Below are 16,054 nucleotides of genomic sequence, written 5' to 3' on the forward strand. Positions count from 1 at the left end.
CCACAGTAAATCTGTTTAACAGCAGCAGTATAAAAAAAACCCGACATAAATTCAAAGGATGAGCTACGTAAAACAGCACAACAAGCACCGCCAGAACCTAATAAAGACGGCAATACAGCTGACTGCTGACAATGTTATCGAACGCAGGGCAATAAGCTAATGCTAACTGATGAAGTAGTATAGACAGACAAGGCTGTGCAGACGACACAGAGTCAGGCTTAAGGCTGACAGACAGTTGATATCTGATGAGTCAGTCAGCTTAAAATGATAGAAACTCTGATTACTGGCTCTGAGACTCACAGCCAGGGGTGGAAAAGTAAAAATAAAGGCAAAATGAAGGAACAATGGCAGGAGCATGCACCCATGGGTATCAGACGTAAAGGAAATCAATCTGAAAAATATAGTTCCTGTAAGAGCGTGGTGAAAAAGGGAATCGCTAAAGTGATGTTGTTATTGCTCTGCAAAGCCTTTTCAGGACGGAGGCTGAGGTGGGTGGTCGGCTGTGGTTGGTCTCTTACCACCAGCCAGTGTTGGCTTCATTCGACTGTGACCACATTCATTCTCTAACCTTTACCAAGCAGTTTTATTTTGCTAACACTTAAATGTTGAGGTGGCAGGTCAGAAAATGCTCCTGTCAGACTTTGTTGTAAATATTATCCGTGTTCAAACGGGCTCTGACGAACTGTGCCGTCCTGATGACATGGGGCGCTGGGTTACATTAGAAAAGCCTTAAGTGAGGTAAGAAATCTTTGAACTGATTTGTGACCAGCTCAAGAAACGACGTTCATTTTCACAATAATCAACAACCTGCAGGAGGTCTGCAACCCTCTCAGGGTTAGAGAACTTGTTGCATCCTGCATGTGAAGCTCATGTACCATTTTATGATCCCGTGTTCTCCATATAACGTTCAGCCGCTTCAAGTCTTTGATAGTTTATTATCGTAATTTACTGTCTGCCTGAAAAAAAAAAAACAATCTGCAGCACCTCCATTGCAGGACAAAAAGACAGTTAAAAGAGGTCAGTCCACTCAAACAGTAGGCGGACCCCACGTGCAGCCCACTGTTTATTCTATTGTGGACAATGTGAAAATGAAAGCTGTGAATAGAGCACACTGCTGGACAGCGACCATTACATTATCACACACAGAGAGGGGTTTGTTGAGCTACATTGCCACTTTACTTGGCTCTGAAAACATCTTTTATGAAGCCAAACAACACCTTCATGCAGGTAAAAATGCCACAGAGGCCTCTCCGGCTTTTTGTATCCTCTATTGTGTGCAGCTGCTTGAGACCCAGCGACTGGGGGAAGCTCCGCGGTCTGTGCTGAGGTTGTGTTAAAAGGGGGTCTTTATGTCAGTTCCCTCTCCGTCTCCGTCCTGAGAAAAAGCCTCGGGCAACACGGGAAGACCAACTGTGAAAATACTGGAAATCTCATTATGAATCACTCCCTTTTACAGATACGGCTGTTTCCATTGTCTTTAACCACTTAAATTAACAGGATCACATCAGAATTTATTCAGGCTAAGATGATACTGATAACAAACACTAATGTATGAAGCATTTAGAATATGCGACGCCTCACCATGTCTCTACACTTTGGCCTTGTGACAAAAGAATATGGAGGATGGAACGTGACAGAGGAACAGATTATAAAATACATAACAGTTTGATGATGTGATGTTTAGGGGACATCTGTAAATTGTAGCATCTGGGAATATTCTAAATGTGAGGCGTTTAGGGATCATCTATAAATTGTAATGTTTACTGAGACTGCATGTGAGGCGTTAAGGGAACATTTGTAAATTGTAGCGTCTACTTCTAAGTCTGCATGTGAGGCGTTTAGGGGACATCTGTAAATTGTAATGTCTGCCAATGGTCTGCATGTTCTTCAATGGCTTCAGTGGCCCGGGATCGTCACTGCTCGGATACAGTTCACCTCGAAATGATACTCGAGGCGAAATCAATCTTCTGAATATGAAAAACAAAAGTTAATCATGACCTTTTTTCTTTTTCTTTTTTTTTACTATGGAAACATATCAGACTATCCATAAAAACTTCTTGTCATTGTTACGTCAAAATATTGCTAACCGCACCACACCACTCCTGAAAAACCTTGGGTACCCAATTATACCTCAGATTTATGCCAGAAAACATGAAGATTGAGTATTTTACATCAAATCTGACAGTTTTACTTTGTCCCCTGTAGTCTGTTTCCTGGTCTGGAGTTGTGTTGCGTCCCTCTTTGTTTGCGGTAAGGTGTAGTCTGTCTGTCTGTCTGTCTCAGTACTGCAAGACATTATTTGTGTCTTTCACATCAGTGTTAATTAAGCGCCCCGTTCCCGCCTCCAGACTCATAATGCAGTGTGTGATTGAGGACTGAATCGGTTGATCAAATCTAGCGGCCGGTGGGATGGCAGGTGGCGAGGTTTCTCCGCTCTACATATCGCCTCAGGGTTTGTTTTTCTTCTCTTCAGCAGGGCTCCATCAAAGCCCATTTCTCCCCCACATCACTGCCCGAACTCACAGTAGTTGGATTTTCTGATTGGCAGTCTGTGTTTTCTTTTCTGGGAGATTTTGACATGCGTCCCGTCGTCCTGGAAAGTCACAAGTTTAGCTTCTGCCTCAGTCGATGTCCCCGCTGAAATGTGTTTGAGTTCGGTACCTTACACTTTCTTCACATGTGAACTCTGCTCCTCTGGAAGATTTTGATGACGTTTAAACGGCACAACTGGCGTTTCAGTCTGTCGTGGAGCAGTAATGTTATTTTACCACGAGTCCTAGTAGCTCTCTGATTGGACGGCCACTCCAAACCAGGGCAGCTCCAGGCTGAAAGACGGTTTAAGGTGGCAGACTGGGATAAAGTCTAAAGGTGGATCTTCCCTGTTAGTTTCAGTACGAGCCGAGGCTTCACAGCGACATTAGAGCCGACATGAACTTTCTCAAAAGCATAACAACAAAGAGCTTGTGATTGTTTTGTCAAAGGTCAAGGTCAAGAATAGACTTCCAATACACCTCTCCACTTTCCTGTGAAGAGTTAGATGAGAAGATGTCACTCTCGTATCTGTATCCTACATTTGAAACTAGAGCCAGCAGGCTATTAGCTTAGCTTAGCACAAAGGATGAAAACACGTAGCCTAGTTCTGTCCAAAGCACCACTAAAGATCATCAGTTATCTAACACCTTGTTTGTTTAAACCCCTGCAGAAAACACAGCCGTCTATAAAACTATTTCTTAGCTCAGAGAAGTTTCCAGCAGAGACTCCACGGATTCATTAAACGAGACATTCCCTATAGTTTCCATTTGAAACTATTGCACACAATTGGAAACCCTCAATAGAGTAGTATAAAGTATAAATTCTTGTTTGCCTTCCTCTGGAGCAAATGTCTCAGTAAGCGACCCGCAGTCTCCGTCTCTTTGTCGTTGTTTGTAGAGCCGAACTGCTGCCTCCCCTGGCTCCGCGCTGACCTCCGACCTCCTCTGCCGAGAGCTGGAAACTTTGTCTTAATGTGCAAAAGAAAAAGCAAGAGTAAACACCAGAAAGCACCGGCTGCATACAAAGCAGCTCAGGGTACAAAATATAATTGTAAGGCGTCCTTGAAGGAGAACCACATATTTATCATTTTCACAGCTTTTATTAGGGCGGTGTAGGATAGTATTTAGATATTGTTCAATATCTTTTGCAGAGTAAAGAGAAAAACAGAAATGTGGCTGTGTTTGTGAAGTCGTGTGTGTCTGTGATAAGAAACTCATTTCTCATCAGTTTTTGGGGAGGGCCAGGCTCCCAGCATGTTCACAATATTTACAACTAAAACATTTGAGCTTTTAACTCAACACTTCCTGTTGCCAGATTTCTCCCAAATCATGTCTCATCATGCCTCTGACGGAGGTCTTCTGTCCTTCGGGTCTCTTCTTACTGAATGATGAAGAACCTGTAGTCGAGGTTTGAATGTGGGACTTTGAGGTTTTATATTGATTCATATTGAACAATTCTGCAGTTTCATGTCCAGTATGTTCACTATTGTTGTCTTTGTTTAATTCTGTATCTTACTTTCCGTTCATGTCAGTTCTGCTTCTCTTTCTGCTTTGAAGGATAAATTGAAGTCATCTTAGTGGCTCATTACCACCTGGAACTTCAGGTGCTTTTTTTTTTTAATGCGGACAAACTTTAGAGGAAATTTTTAGACCATTTAATTTACACTGAATGAATTCGTCTTCGATTCATTAACACTTCAGGTAGCTCCAGTATCTGACCCGCCCAAGAAGCATGAAGTGAAAAAAGCAGCTTCTTCCATAGTGGAGTTATTTTCCATGACCCCTTGTCATTCCCTGATTGGAGGCTCGTTCAAAACCAAGGACAACTTGAAACCAAAGGAGGTGTGAAGGGGGGGCATACCGTGTTGTTTATGGAGCACGATGTATGTGGACGCCGGGGTTGGTGCGTGCGTGCGTGCAGTGCATCTGTTTTTCCCAGTGCACCCACAGTACGATCCGAGAGCGCGAGTGGTGGTTCAGGGCCCTTTTTCGAGGGCACTTCCACGGCAGTAATGAAGGAGAACTGACTCACCCTGCTGTTACCAATGTTTCAACCAGTCACTCTTTAGTAACAAGCCTGCTTCTTTATAACCATAACCACCGTCTTTTTCACCCTCACCTTGACCACCATCTCAGATACTGTAGAAATGAATTATTCCAACAACAACAAAAAATAAATAAATCGTTGTCACTGAGTGAAATCTGGAGCTGAGCAGAATCATCTAATACTGATGTTCTGTCTGGTGATCGGGTTGATAAAAGAAAAAACATCAGGCTCCGTCCTTGAAGACCGGCCCCTCCTGACCACCTCTCCCTTCGCCTCCTTCAGCGAACGGTCATGAGATATAAAGTGAACCTTGATTTTCTAATATTTCACAAATATGTGCAAATGAATCTCCACGGTCACGACAGCTGCATTTTTTATAAATATGTTTCCAGTCCCCTGAACCTTCATTTTCACATTAACTTTCCCATCATTAATATTCAAACCCAGGACTCCATCTGTGTTTTATTTTTATTATTTCTGCAGTGTTTCATCAGACGGAAAGATGCGACATGTCTTGTGCATCAGTTTTTCAGTTTCAGATAAAGTCTTGTGGCTTTGAACCAAGTTTAAATTTGTATTATTGGGAAACAGCTGGTCTGACGGGGGTTAGAAGACTCATAAAGAAGCATATCATGTGCTTTTTCTATATTTTTTGGGTCAGTCTTATGTCGTATAACCAAATGCATTTGTTCCATTAAAATCATGTGTCTAAATCGTAACATGATTTTACTGAAAACGTAAAAAAAAAAACTGAAATATATTCTGCTGTTCAATGAATTTCCGGTGTGAAAAAACGTATTTCTGCCTCTTCCAAATTAGCAGTCCTATTTACAGATCCATGAGGTGTTGGGGCCAAGATCTTCACCCTCCGCACCTTCAGCATCTGTCAGGTCTGCGGGTTGTAGACTCTGTGATCAGCTGTCACATTTTTTAAATTTTTTTTACCCCCCCCCCCCCTAAATATTAACCCATGCTATAATTACATACGGTATCTGCCTCGGAGCCTCGTGTAACCTGGCTTTGATTCAGCACTGTTGTGACCCATTTCTCAGATCAATGACATCTGGAGGAGGAGGAGGAGGAGGAGGAAGGGAGGAGGGAGGAGGGAGGTGCTGATGATGTCTAACAAACGCGCCTGGCGGGAGGTAACCTCTGGAGCAGGTAGCGTGGAGGAGGCTCTAAACGAGGACGACGTCCAACTGTGTGTTTCATTATGAACAGATGCTGCAGCGATGGGGGGGACGGAGGGGAGGGGGGGGGGAGGATGAGGAAGGTAGAATTGAAGAGGAGTACAAGGGAAAGAACAAGAGATGGAGGAGGGGAAGAATGAAAGGAGGAGAATAACAGAAGAGTGAAAGAGGAAGAAAATGAGTTAAGTGAGGAAGGAAGGAAGAAATGAGGTGATTGGGTAGGAGGAAGAGGAAAAGAGGGAAGGGAAAGAGATGACAGGTGGAGACAGGAGGAGAAAGGAGGAAGGATTAAAGGAATCAAAAGGAGGTAAAGAGAGTGATGAGAGAGAGAGAGAGAGAAAAGTGTGGAAGGAAGGAAGAGGAGAGGAAAGTGAGGAAGGGATTAGATGAGGACTGTAATCCCTGAAAACTGCAGCAGCACCTCTGACTGTGTGTGTGTGTGTGTGTGTGTGTGTGTGTGTGTGTGTGTGTGTGTGTGTGTGTGTGTGTGTGTGTGTGTGTGTGTGTGTTCACATAAAACGTCCCAGTTTGCCACAGTTAAAATGCGACCTCACGCACACACGCATGAACTAATGCAAGGTCACAACATGCTGCAGCCAATCAGCTGACAGCCACAACTAGAGAGCTACCACTACTGTGTGAGTGTGTGTGTGTGTGTGTGTGTGTGTGTGTGTGTGTGTGTGTGTGTGTGTGAGAGAGAGAGAGTGAGAAACTTTTATTGTAAATTTAAGATTTCACAATAACACAATCCACATGGACTTTTATTTTGAACATGAGGTTCAGCTCTACCAGGTTGAATAATATACTACTATAGAGAATTTGAATTTCAAATAGTGACAATCCAGTTTTGGGGTTGTTTCTGTTGAAAGGTCAAAACAAAGAAATCCACTCATTTTTATTTTAAATTGAAAGTAAAAGTAATAAACATCTGGTTTTCTTCATGGAAATGAATTGTATTTACCGAATGCAGACATTAGCGACAGTGTCAGGAGCAGTAGCTGAGTTTTAGCTAACTGGTGGTTTACTGGCAGACAATATAGAGTATTGGCATCTTACTGGGACTATATGAAAGAAAACTTGTTCTCTCTGGGTAAACTGGGACTGACTGAACTGCAGGTAGCCCAGTTAGCCGACAACTGGTCGACTGCTAACATGCGCCAAATCCTCCATAAAATTTTGGAAACAAGCATAAAAATGCAAACAACATATACAAATATACACATTTTAAATGCAAGTAATGAGTTGTGTGTATGTAAAGAGACATAAGTGCTTCTGACTCGGGTTCGATTTCTAGGAAAGTTTAAGTTGATGGATCCTGAAGCTAATCTGTGTAGCTGTTTTTAGCTGCTGAGTTCAGCTGTTAGCTAACGGGAACCAACGAACGTCAGATGTTAAACTGCCATGTTGAACTGTCAGCTAACCGTTAGCCGAACCATTAGCTGACATGAATTTTAATGATTATACATTCAACTGAACTGTTAGCTAACTGCTTGATGGGAGCAACACGTCAACATGAACTACACTTCCTACATATTCTACAAAAACCAAATAGGATTTTCACATTATTTGAGTTTTTGGGTCAAAAGGTTTGAGGGAGGAGTTTGTGTTTCTGTTCCTTGCATAGATTAAATGAAGAAATAGCTTTATAGAAAAGTAGCTGGCGCATTTCCCATGCACACAGGCTAAAGAATATTTTATATATTATTGCTTTGTGTAGCCACGTAATTTAAAAATAATTTTTTTAAACATATTTTTCAAACAATCTGTGTTTCAGAGTTTGTGCTCATTTCATAAATTTTTATGAGTGTTGCATCCAGTTTGACCATTTCATGTTTTTCTTGAGTAAAGAAAAAAAAAAAATCTTACCAAAGATGTGTTTTAACTGGTCTTGTTTTTTTTTGTCTTTTCTAAATATAAAAAGTAAGCACTGCATTTAACTGTGACGTTGTGAGTTTATGCACAGTTCAATTGTTTTTATATTTTTTAAAAAAGAATTAATTTTGCGTTATTATGGCTCTGCAAACCGCCCCTACATTTTTTTAATCAGCTTCTTTTTCAAACATTATTTTTTCTTCCGCCAGTTTTCAATTAATCCTCCTTTTTTTGACTTTTTTTTTGACTTTTTTTTTTCTTCTCATTGATGAGACATTTTGCATGGAATGTGTTTTCTGCGCTGAGGTGTAAGACGTTCGTATCTATCCTCTTGTAGGTGGAGCGTCGTCGAGCACCGAGCCGGAGAGGGGGGCCGGACAAAAAAGACTGCCTTAAGACAAAACTAAAGACACAAAGAGCATCTCAAGCTTTTTTTTTTCTCCTTCTCCAATTAAAAAAAAGAAAAAAAAAAAAAGAGAAAGAAAACAGATTAAGTCCTCAAGCTTTTTCCGTCTCTGCTGCAGCTCTGAGGATTTTCTCTCTCCCCTGCCCTCCTTGTCTGTGGTCGTGAACTGCTTTTATTTTTATTTTTTATTTTTGTCTTCATGTTTCACATTTTTGGTACAAGTTTCCGTCGAGGAGAATCGAATCACAAAAAAAAAAACTGATGAAAGAACAAAATTTTTTTTTGTTGGAGAAAATGTCCTGAAATAACAAGGAATTAAAGGTGTGTGGTTCTTCCGGGGGTCTTTTTTCCCCCTGCACCTCTTCGTTAGGTCATTTTTCGGGGAGGCGGATTTGTACTTTTTCTGTCGACGCTGCTTTCTATGTGGATGTAACTGAAGCATAAAGTGGACTCGTCACGATCGCAGTGGATTATCAGCTCTCCACCTTTCATGGGTTTTTGCTCTTGTTGCTCTTTTTGCAGCTGTTTTTTCCTTTTCTTCCTGTGTGAGAACCGTAGCTCCACTTTGTTTTCCCCAGGGTCACATTTTATAGGCAAATCAATCCCTTTTCAAACATGTAACTGTTTTGTTTTTCTTTTGGTAGCCCTGGTGCCTGTAGTTGATGATAGACAGTCAGGGTTCGGAGGACAGGGTGAACGGCAGATAATCAGCCCATAACCCGCCTCCTCTCAACGGCCAATAGAAACTCTGGTAGGAACTGACAGGAGCTGTTGTGGAAACCTTTTTGGACCCCGTTGTCGCTACTCAATCATTCATCTTTACTCGATTGGGACGTTCGGCTGCAGTTAAAGGAGCAGTCCGACATTTTGGGAAACCCTCATGTTTAAACCAGAGTCAGGTGATGGAAACATTTGTGTGTCCCGTATAGAAACTGATGCTGTTTAGCCTAGCTTAGCACAAAGACTGGAAGCAGAGGGGAAACTGCTAGCCTAGCTCCCAACACAAACATGTCAGTATTGGTGTATGTGCAGGCCGATGACTAACAAGAAACTGCAGAGCAGAGAAGACGAAGATGTTTGCAGCAGTTTAGATTTTAACTCATAAAACAACCAATCAGAGGGAGCCCACAGCACCTCCCTGCTATATTCATACAGATTAAGCTAAATTATCTTTTAATAATTATTATTAAAAACCCTCCTGCAGAGTTTTTACAATTGTAAGATTAGAAATTAATATTGTGTCAGATCTTCAGACTTTCAAATATCAACATGTAGTGTTGGTCGGGCTGTAAGAAATTTCAGCCTCATGTTTTTACATGAACCTCATCCATCTTTCATCAGATTACGTATTTCTTGGTAAAACCAAATAAAGGTTTTGTACAATTTTCTTGTAACTAACAACAACAAATATGTAAAATAAAATAAAAAATAACAAATTCTTGCAGCTGCAGTATTTGAAGTTGTGAGAGCACAAAATATCACGTGCACATATTCAAGTCCTGCAAAAAGCTGGTGAAGAAGTAACGTGCACTAAGGGTCGTAGTCGGTCTGTTGGCACTGCAGCTTCACCTTACCTTTGTAACAACAGCTGTAGAGAGTGGAGCCGGGGTCTCAGAAGTGGCGGCCCCACCTCATACTGCTGCTAGCTTAGCCTGCTAACGTAGCTACATAAATACAAACAATAAGAGGTTTTTGATGAAGCTAAGTTAGAGCTTCCCCTGCTTCCAGTCTTCGCCCTCAGCTGAACACATCCTGAACTCGTTCTAACAGCATTCATTAAACGATAACAACTAGAAAATGCAATATGATTATTAAATTTAATATTAGATTAAATTGCAGCAAAATATTCAGATTGATTAAGGAGGAATGATGTGACGTACACTCATCTATCTATCTATCTATCTATCTATCTATCTATCTATCTATCTATCTATCTATCTATCTATCTATCTATCTATCTATCTATCTATCTATCTAATTCTGCTGCTACTCCATATTTGAACCAAATCAGCTCTCCATCTTTATCATCCCTCCTCTTCCTCTTCCTCTTCTTCCTCGTCTCCTCAGCGAAGGTTTCGACTTTTAAAGATAAAATAGAGTGTGTGTTTTTTTCTATGGAGTTTAACTGCCAGTCAATCCGCTATCTCTATCAACCTGTCAGTCAACTCTCTAAAGACTGCGACTCTCGCTGACCTGTCAGTCAGATCTCCACTTCCTTGTATCTTTCAGTAAATAAACCATGTGTAGGACTCAGCTGGTTGGTTAGTGCGACATCTTAGTAAACAGATGAGTAACCGCTGATCAAAGCCTGGACTTTTTGTATGTAAGTACAACAGTACAGTGTGTTTATTCTGAATTATAACAGTATGTTTATGGGATATAAAGTTGTAAAATGGTGAATATTTGTAGTCATCAATGGTTTGCTGTAGGAATCAAACAGAGCAGCTCTGACCCGCTGCTGTACCTGTGAATGTACTTTGTATTCAGAGGTTTTTATTACAATAAACAAGTGCTGAAATCAGACACGACGCCGCTGCTTTAGTTTCTGTGTTTTAGATTTTATTTTATTTTATTGGTCTGTTTCCTGCAAATATCAGCAGTGTGTATTTTAATAGGGACCAGTGCCATATATGAGAGCATTTATAGCTAAAGCTAGTTTTTAATGTCCATTCATGGACGGGCCTTTATACAAACACACATCATTTAACAGGAAAACACACACACACACACACACACACACACACACACACACACACACAATAATAAGAAACACAAAGACACGACCAGAAACACTTGAAATGATGTTTCCCCTAACATATGTGGTTTTCTAATTACACGGCAGTGGTGAGATTTATACCAGCTTCTCATCCACTTTTTTTAATTGTATTCATTGTAATTGTAATTTATTGATTACATATCATCATATCGACGTAACAGCTTGACCCACTGCTCATAGAAATACCCCTAAAGATATAAAACTAACACAGGTATGAAACCTGTTCACAACATTGTCCTTTCATTTTTAACTTAAGGACACACACACACACACACACACACACACACACACACACAAAATCTTGAGCCAGATTTATAATTCAGTGTTTATCTGCCAATACGATGATGATTTTTATCATCTATATGATTACATATCATGGAGTGACTGAGGGAGAAAATAGCTCCAAATGTGTGTGTGTGTGTGTGTGTGTGTGTGTGTGTGTGTGTGTGTGTGTGTGTGTGTGTGTGTGTGTGTGTGTGTGTGTGTGTGTGTGTGTGTGTGTGTGTGTGTGTGTTTGTGAAGTTTATGTGAAGTGTGTGTCATGGAAAACTTTCTGAAGTTTGTGTTGGCTCACTCACGTAGGCTACTGTCATTTTCTGACTAATTTTCTCCTTCAGTGACAACTCTACACCTGGTTACACACACACACACACACACACTCACACACACACACACACACACACACACACACACACACACACCTCTGAGCCTATATATGTGAAGCAGCTGTCATTTGGTTTACGTGACTAAATTTCTATCAGCTGTTAAATCCAGAAATGCTGTGTGTGTGTGTGTGTGTGTGTGTGTGTGTGTGTGTGTGTGTGTGTGTGTGTGTGTGTGTGTGTGTGTGTGTGTGTGTGTGTGTGTGTGTGTGTGTGTGTGTGTGTGTGTGAAGTCTTCATGCAGGTTTTGAGCTAAAGATCCTTATGTTTTGCGTCCTGTGCTGAAGTCTGCCTGGATCTGACACGAGTCCAGAACAAACACACGTTGCAACAAACGACTGATTTCAGTGAATCTTCATCAAGTCAAGTCAAATTTATTTGCATGAGCCTGAAACAAACAACACATTCAACACTGATCCGTCCTCAGCTCATCGAGTTAGACGAGGAAGAACTAACCAGACAATCAGCGCAGAAGCTGACAGCACAACTTAGCAAAACTACATCTCACAGCAAAGAGAAGACAAAGTCAACCTGTCACATTCATGCTCTTTTATCTGTTGTATCTCTATGATTTTAATAATTCAGAGGGAACCAAACCTGGTCTGGATAAAGACGAGTAACTACCCCCATTTATGAATATTCATACAGACTTACTCTCATTTTGAAGGCAGCAGCTCTGAGGGTTTCACATCTATATTCTGCTCTCACTGCATCTTCCTTCTGCTGCCTGACCGGAGTCTGTATCTGATATGAGGAGAGGCGCGGAGCAGACACAACAAACTGCAGCGTGTTTTCAATAATTTCATGCTGAAAATATCTTATCAATCTGCACAAAGACTCAGCTCTGAATTGGACCCACAGCCACGTGGTGAATATAAGATAAGGGCACAACATCAGCTTGTACGGCACAATGTGTCGACCACATACCTACAGTTTATACAGTCTGTGGTCGATCGCTGCGTTTTCACCTTGGCTGGACACAGCTGCAAAAATAACCCCCAAAAAAACAGCTGTATTAGAGCTGAAGCATGTAATTGACCAGGTGATCGACGGGGGATTGATTATGACAAACATTGTCTGGTTCCAGCTTCTGAATCCTGATGATTTGCTGCTTTTGACATCGTTGTTAATGGATAAAACGAGACGTGTGCAGACGTTACCGTGGAAGCAGAGACATTTCCTGACGTTGTAACGATAGAGATTAGCATTAGCTGCAGCCCTGGCCTTCATTAATTACTGTATTGCCCACTGTAGGAAGGAGACAGACCTCACATAAGTACTTTAAAGTATAAAGTCAGCGCTGCATTGTGTCCAGGAGGCAGCTCTCTCTGTTTCATTACAGGCCTCTCTCTGCAGATTACTGGGCTCTGTGTTTACAGCCTGCCACAGACAAACATTAATCACTTCTGCTGATCACACAGTGCAAGAGGAACACTACACTGCTGTGATGATGTAGTGAGCTGGGAACAGACCAGTACTGGGCCAGAACACACAGGAACAAGTGACCCAGGTCTGGGTGTGTTCAGGATCCCGTTTGTTTTGGTTTTGTTTTTTTTGTATTTTTTTTTGATAGTCAGTGAGACAGACACAGAGTTCAGATATTTATTATTTATATTTAATAATTATTTATTTTTTTAGCCGTTAATGGCCTCTAGTGTGTGTGTGTGTGTGTGTGTGTGTGTGTGTGTGTGTGTGTGTTGTGTGTGTGTGTGTGTGTGTCTAGCTCCGCTCTGCGGTCGTCTTGGAGGAGTTTCATATTTTGCTCTGTTTTTTTTACTTTATCTTTTGTGGTAAATAGAGAGCTGAAGATGCCTTGTGTGTTTTTTCTGTGTGTGTGTGTGTGTGTGTGTGTGTGTGAGAGAGAACCAGTCCATACTTAGTGCTGCTGTTATATTTTAATTAAAGCCAAACGGCGGGCTTAATTACTGCCATGATAAACAACACCTCTCTCTCTCTATCTCTCTCTCTCACTCTTGTCATCAAAGCACCGACAAAGCTCGCCCAGATGTACACACACACACACACACACACACACACACACACACACACACACACACACTCTCTCTCTGAGCCTGCGGTCGGTCTCGGCGGTGCAGCAGAACTGTGTTTATGGCTGTTAATGAAAACTGAGGCCAGAGTCCCAGAATCCCAACGCTAATCACCATCCAAATCTCTGGACAGAAAGAGAGGGAGAGAGAGGGACAGAGGGAGAGAGAGAGAGGGTTTCAGAGACCACAACATTTGAGCACATTCATGTGTGTGCATGCAGAAAAAGATTTTAAAAAAGTGAATATGCAGAGAAGCAGTCATCCATTTTTTTGTATCTGTGTTTTCATTCTTTCTGTGTGTGTGTGTGTGTGTGTGTGTGTGTGTGTGTGTGTGTGTGTGTCCCAGTGTGACCAGCAGCAGGTCATTAGTGTGGAAACATAAACACAAAAAGTTTCAGTAATGAACCGCGTGGCAGCGACTCTGACTGCTGCATGCAGTGTTTGTGTGTGTGTGTATGTGTGTGTGTGCGTGCGCACGCTCGTCTGTAAGCAGCATTTAAACTTTTAATTCAAACTATTTAATTCACATCATGACTGTAGTCTGTAAAGCACAGCACAGCATATTTCCAGTTGATTATTATAACGTAGGTTTTATTTGAAGTTCATGTCTGAGTCATCACGAAAAATCAGAAACGTGAGGATTCAGATCATAGAACAGCCTGACGTTAAATAGAAGTGGTTCTCGACGCCTAACCCGAACCCAGTGGAGCCCAGGCCTGGATGCCTGGGTCTGGTCCAGGCTATGGTCATTAAAAACTGGATGTCAAGGATTCAAAAAAGGATTCAAATGAAATAATCTCCAAAAAGCCGAGGGGTTGTGAAGAGACACAGATGAATTTAACCAAATTCAAACCGTAATCAAACTAAGACTCAGGTTGTAATAAACTGGATTTATATTTAAATGAAGTCTGCAGTCTGAGTGTATATCTCTGAAGAGTTGCATGTGAAGCCGTCTTTAAAACAAAAACAATTTGAAATGGTATTCGTTTAAAGCGACGACCGTCTGAGCCGTTTTGCCGTTGTGCATCAGAAATGAGCAGTTGTGCAGGATCGAACTCTGGCTGTGCTGTCAGAAGAGTGAAGCTCCGCTCTGCTGTTTTCACACTGTGAGTCTGAAAATAACCCAGAACAGAGAGTTTATTAACCACACGCAGGCTCACTGAGCTCAAACCGGCTGTAGAAAATGGACCATATAAAGAGACATGGCCGCCCAGAGAGCACTGTGTGCTGGAGAGGAGAGGGCGGCCGGGAAACACAGGAATGTACTTCCTCCTCCGCTGAGACAAATATTCCTCCTGGCAGGACGTAGTTTTTCTCATATTTCCACATTTCGGTGATGAAGGAGTTTATCACCCACAACTAAACTGCAAATTTGATTTCCGTTCAGCTCCGTATCTGACTCTCTGTGTATCGGCCACACACTCCATTATGCAGCATGAACCGCCGTATACTGAGAATACTGTTAACTGCTATGGCAACTGGCTCATGATCCATAACAACGATAATAACAGAGTGATCGTCCCATCTCACGTTGTTTCATCTCTATCGTTTTGATTGTGCAGAAGAGGGAAAAACAAGACAAAGGAATCCACGTTTCTATCCGTTAGGAAGTCCAGATGATGATACGACTGAAAGCTCCAGAACAGCTACTAAATGGACAAATGGTTTAGTTTTTTTTTTGTGTGGCAGGATTTAGTTTTTATTACTTTCTACCGGTGTGATCGACTAACTCGCAGGAGGAGGAACACCAGGAGAAATGCTCGTCCCTGCATGTGAGGCGTTCAGGGGTCATCTGTAAATTGTAGCATTAACCGATAAGTCTGTGGGATTCGTTGCCTGGGGCCCCCCCGGAGGTTATTTTATGTTTCCCATTGACATACATCTCTAAACATTTTAAAGGATATTTTAAAGGTTTATTAAGACGTATTTTATATTATTACAGCTGTATTTTATTCATTATCTGTTTAATACAACAGTTTCCATTTATATGTGTCCAGAAGGAGTTAGAGTTGGTGACAAATATGTTATTCCACATATTGGCACTATATACTATATAGTATATACTTCTTTTTTTACATCATTTGCAAAAACTCACTAAAGAACCAGCTGTAGTTTAAACCTGCAGGTGAAACTGACGTCGGCGTGATGCGTCCGTGTCAACGAGCCGATCACCTGACTCCGCTGAAGCTCGCTTCACTTTGATTGTTTAAACTCTACGACTCCGATTTACGCCGTTGCACCCGAGCGATCGAAAGCATCATGGTGCCAAGAGAGGAGAGTTGTGTGTGAAGGGACAGGCGGGTCAGAACAGCTAATCTTCATATTCATTATTGCAGCTTTAAAAAGGAGGTTTTTGTATTTGCGTCTCTTACATCTTTAACAGGAACATTAATAATCCTTTATTGGCTGTGAAATCGCGTCTGCATCTGTTCACTCACCCACCACACTGATGTCGCTGTCGCAGGCTGGACTGCAGCCTCATCACTGACCCTGTGTGTCCTGGTTAATTGTGTTACTGTAAT

At 41.6% G+C, this 16,054-nt stretch overlaps 1 protein-coding gene across 5 annotated transcripts in view; it reads left to right on the plus strand.

Annotated features, from left to right (window-relative positions):
- pcdh1b (protocadherin 1b) overlaps window positions 1-16,054 on the plus strand; it is a 190,868-nt gene that overhangs the window by 132,873 nt on the left and 41,941 nt on the right. For 2 of the 5 annotated variants that reach the window (XM_056383639.1, XM_056383640.1), the window contains exon 5: window positions 7,978-10,574. The exons of the other annotated variants lie outside the window; for them this stretch is intronic. In XM_056383639.1, the coding sequence (XP_056239614.1) occupies window positions 7,978-8,047 (70 nt within the window). In that variant the 3' untranslated portion in view covers window positions 8,048-10,574. Of the gene's footprint in view, window positions 1-7,977; window positions 10,575-16,054 lie in introns of those variants that run through there. 5 annotated transcript variants of the gene reach the window in all.

This window comes from Seriola aureovittata, chromosome 8 (genome assembly GCF_021018895.1).
Source record: "Seriola aureovittata isolate HTS-2021-v1 ecotype China chromosome 8, ASM2101889v1, whole genome shotgun sequence".
Lineage (NCBI taxonomy): Eukaryota > Metazoa > Chordata > Actinopteri > Carangiformes > Carangidae > Seriola > Seriola aureovittata.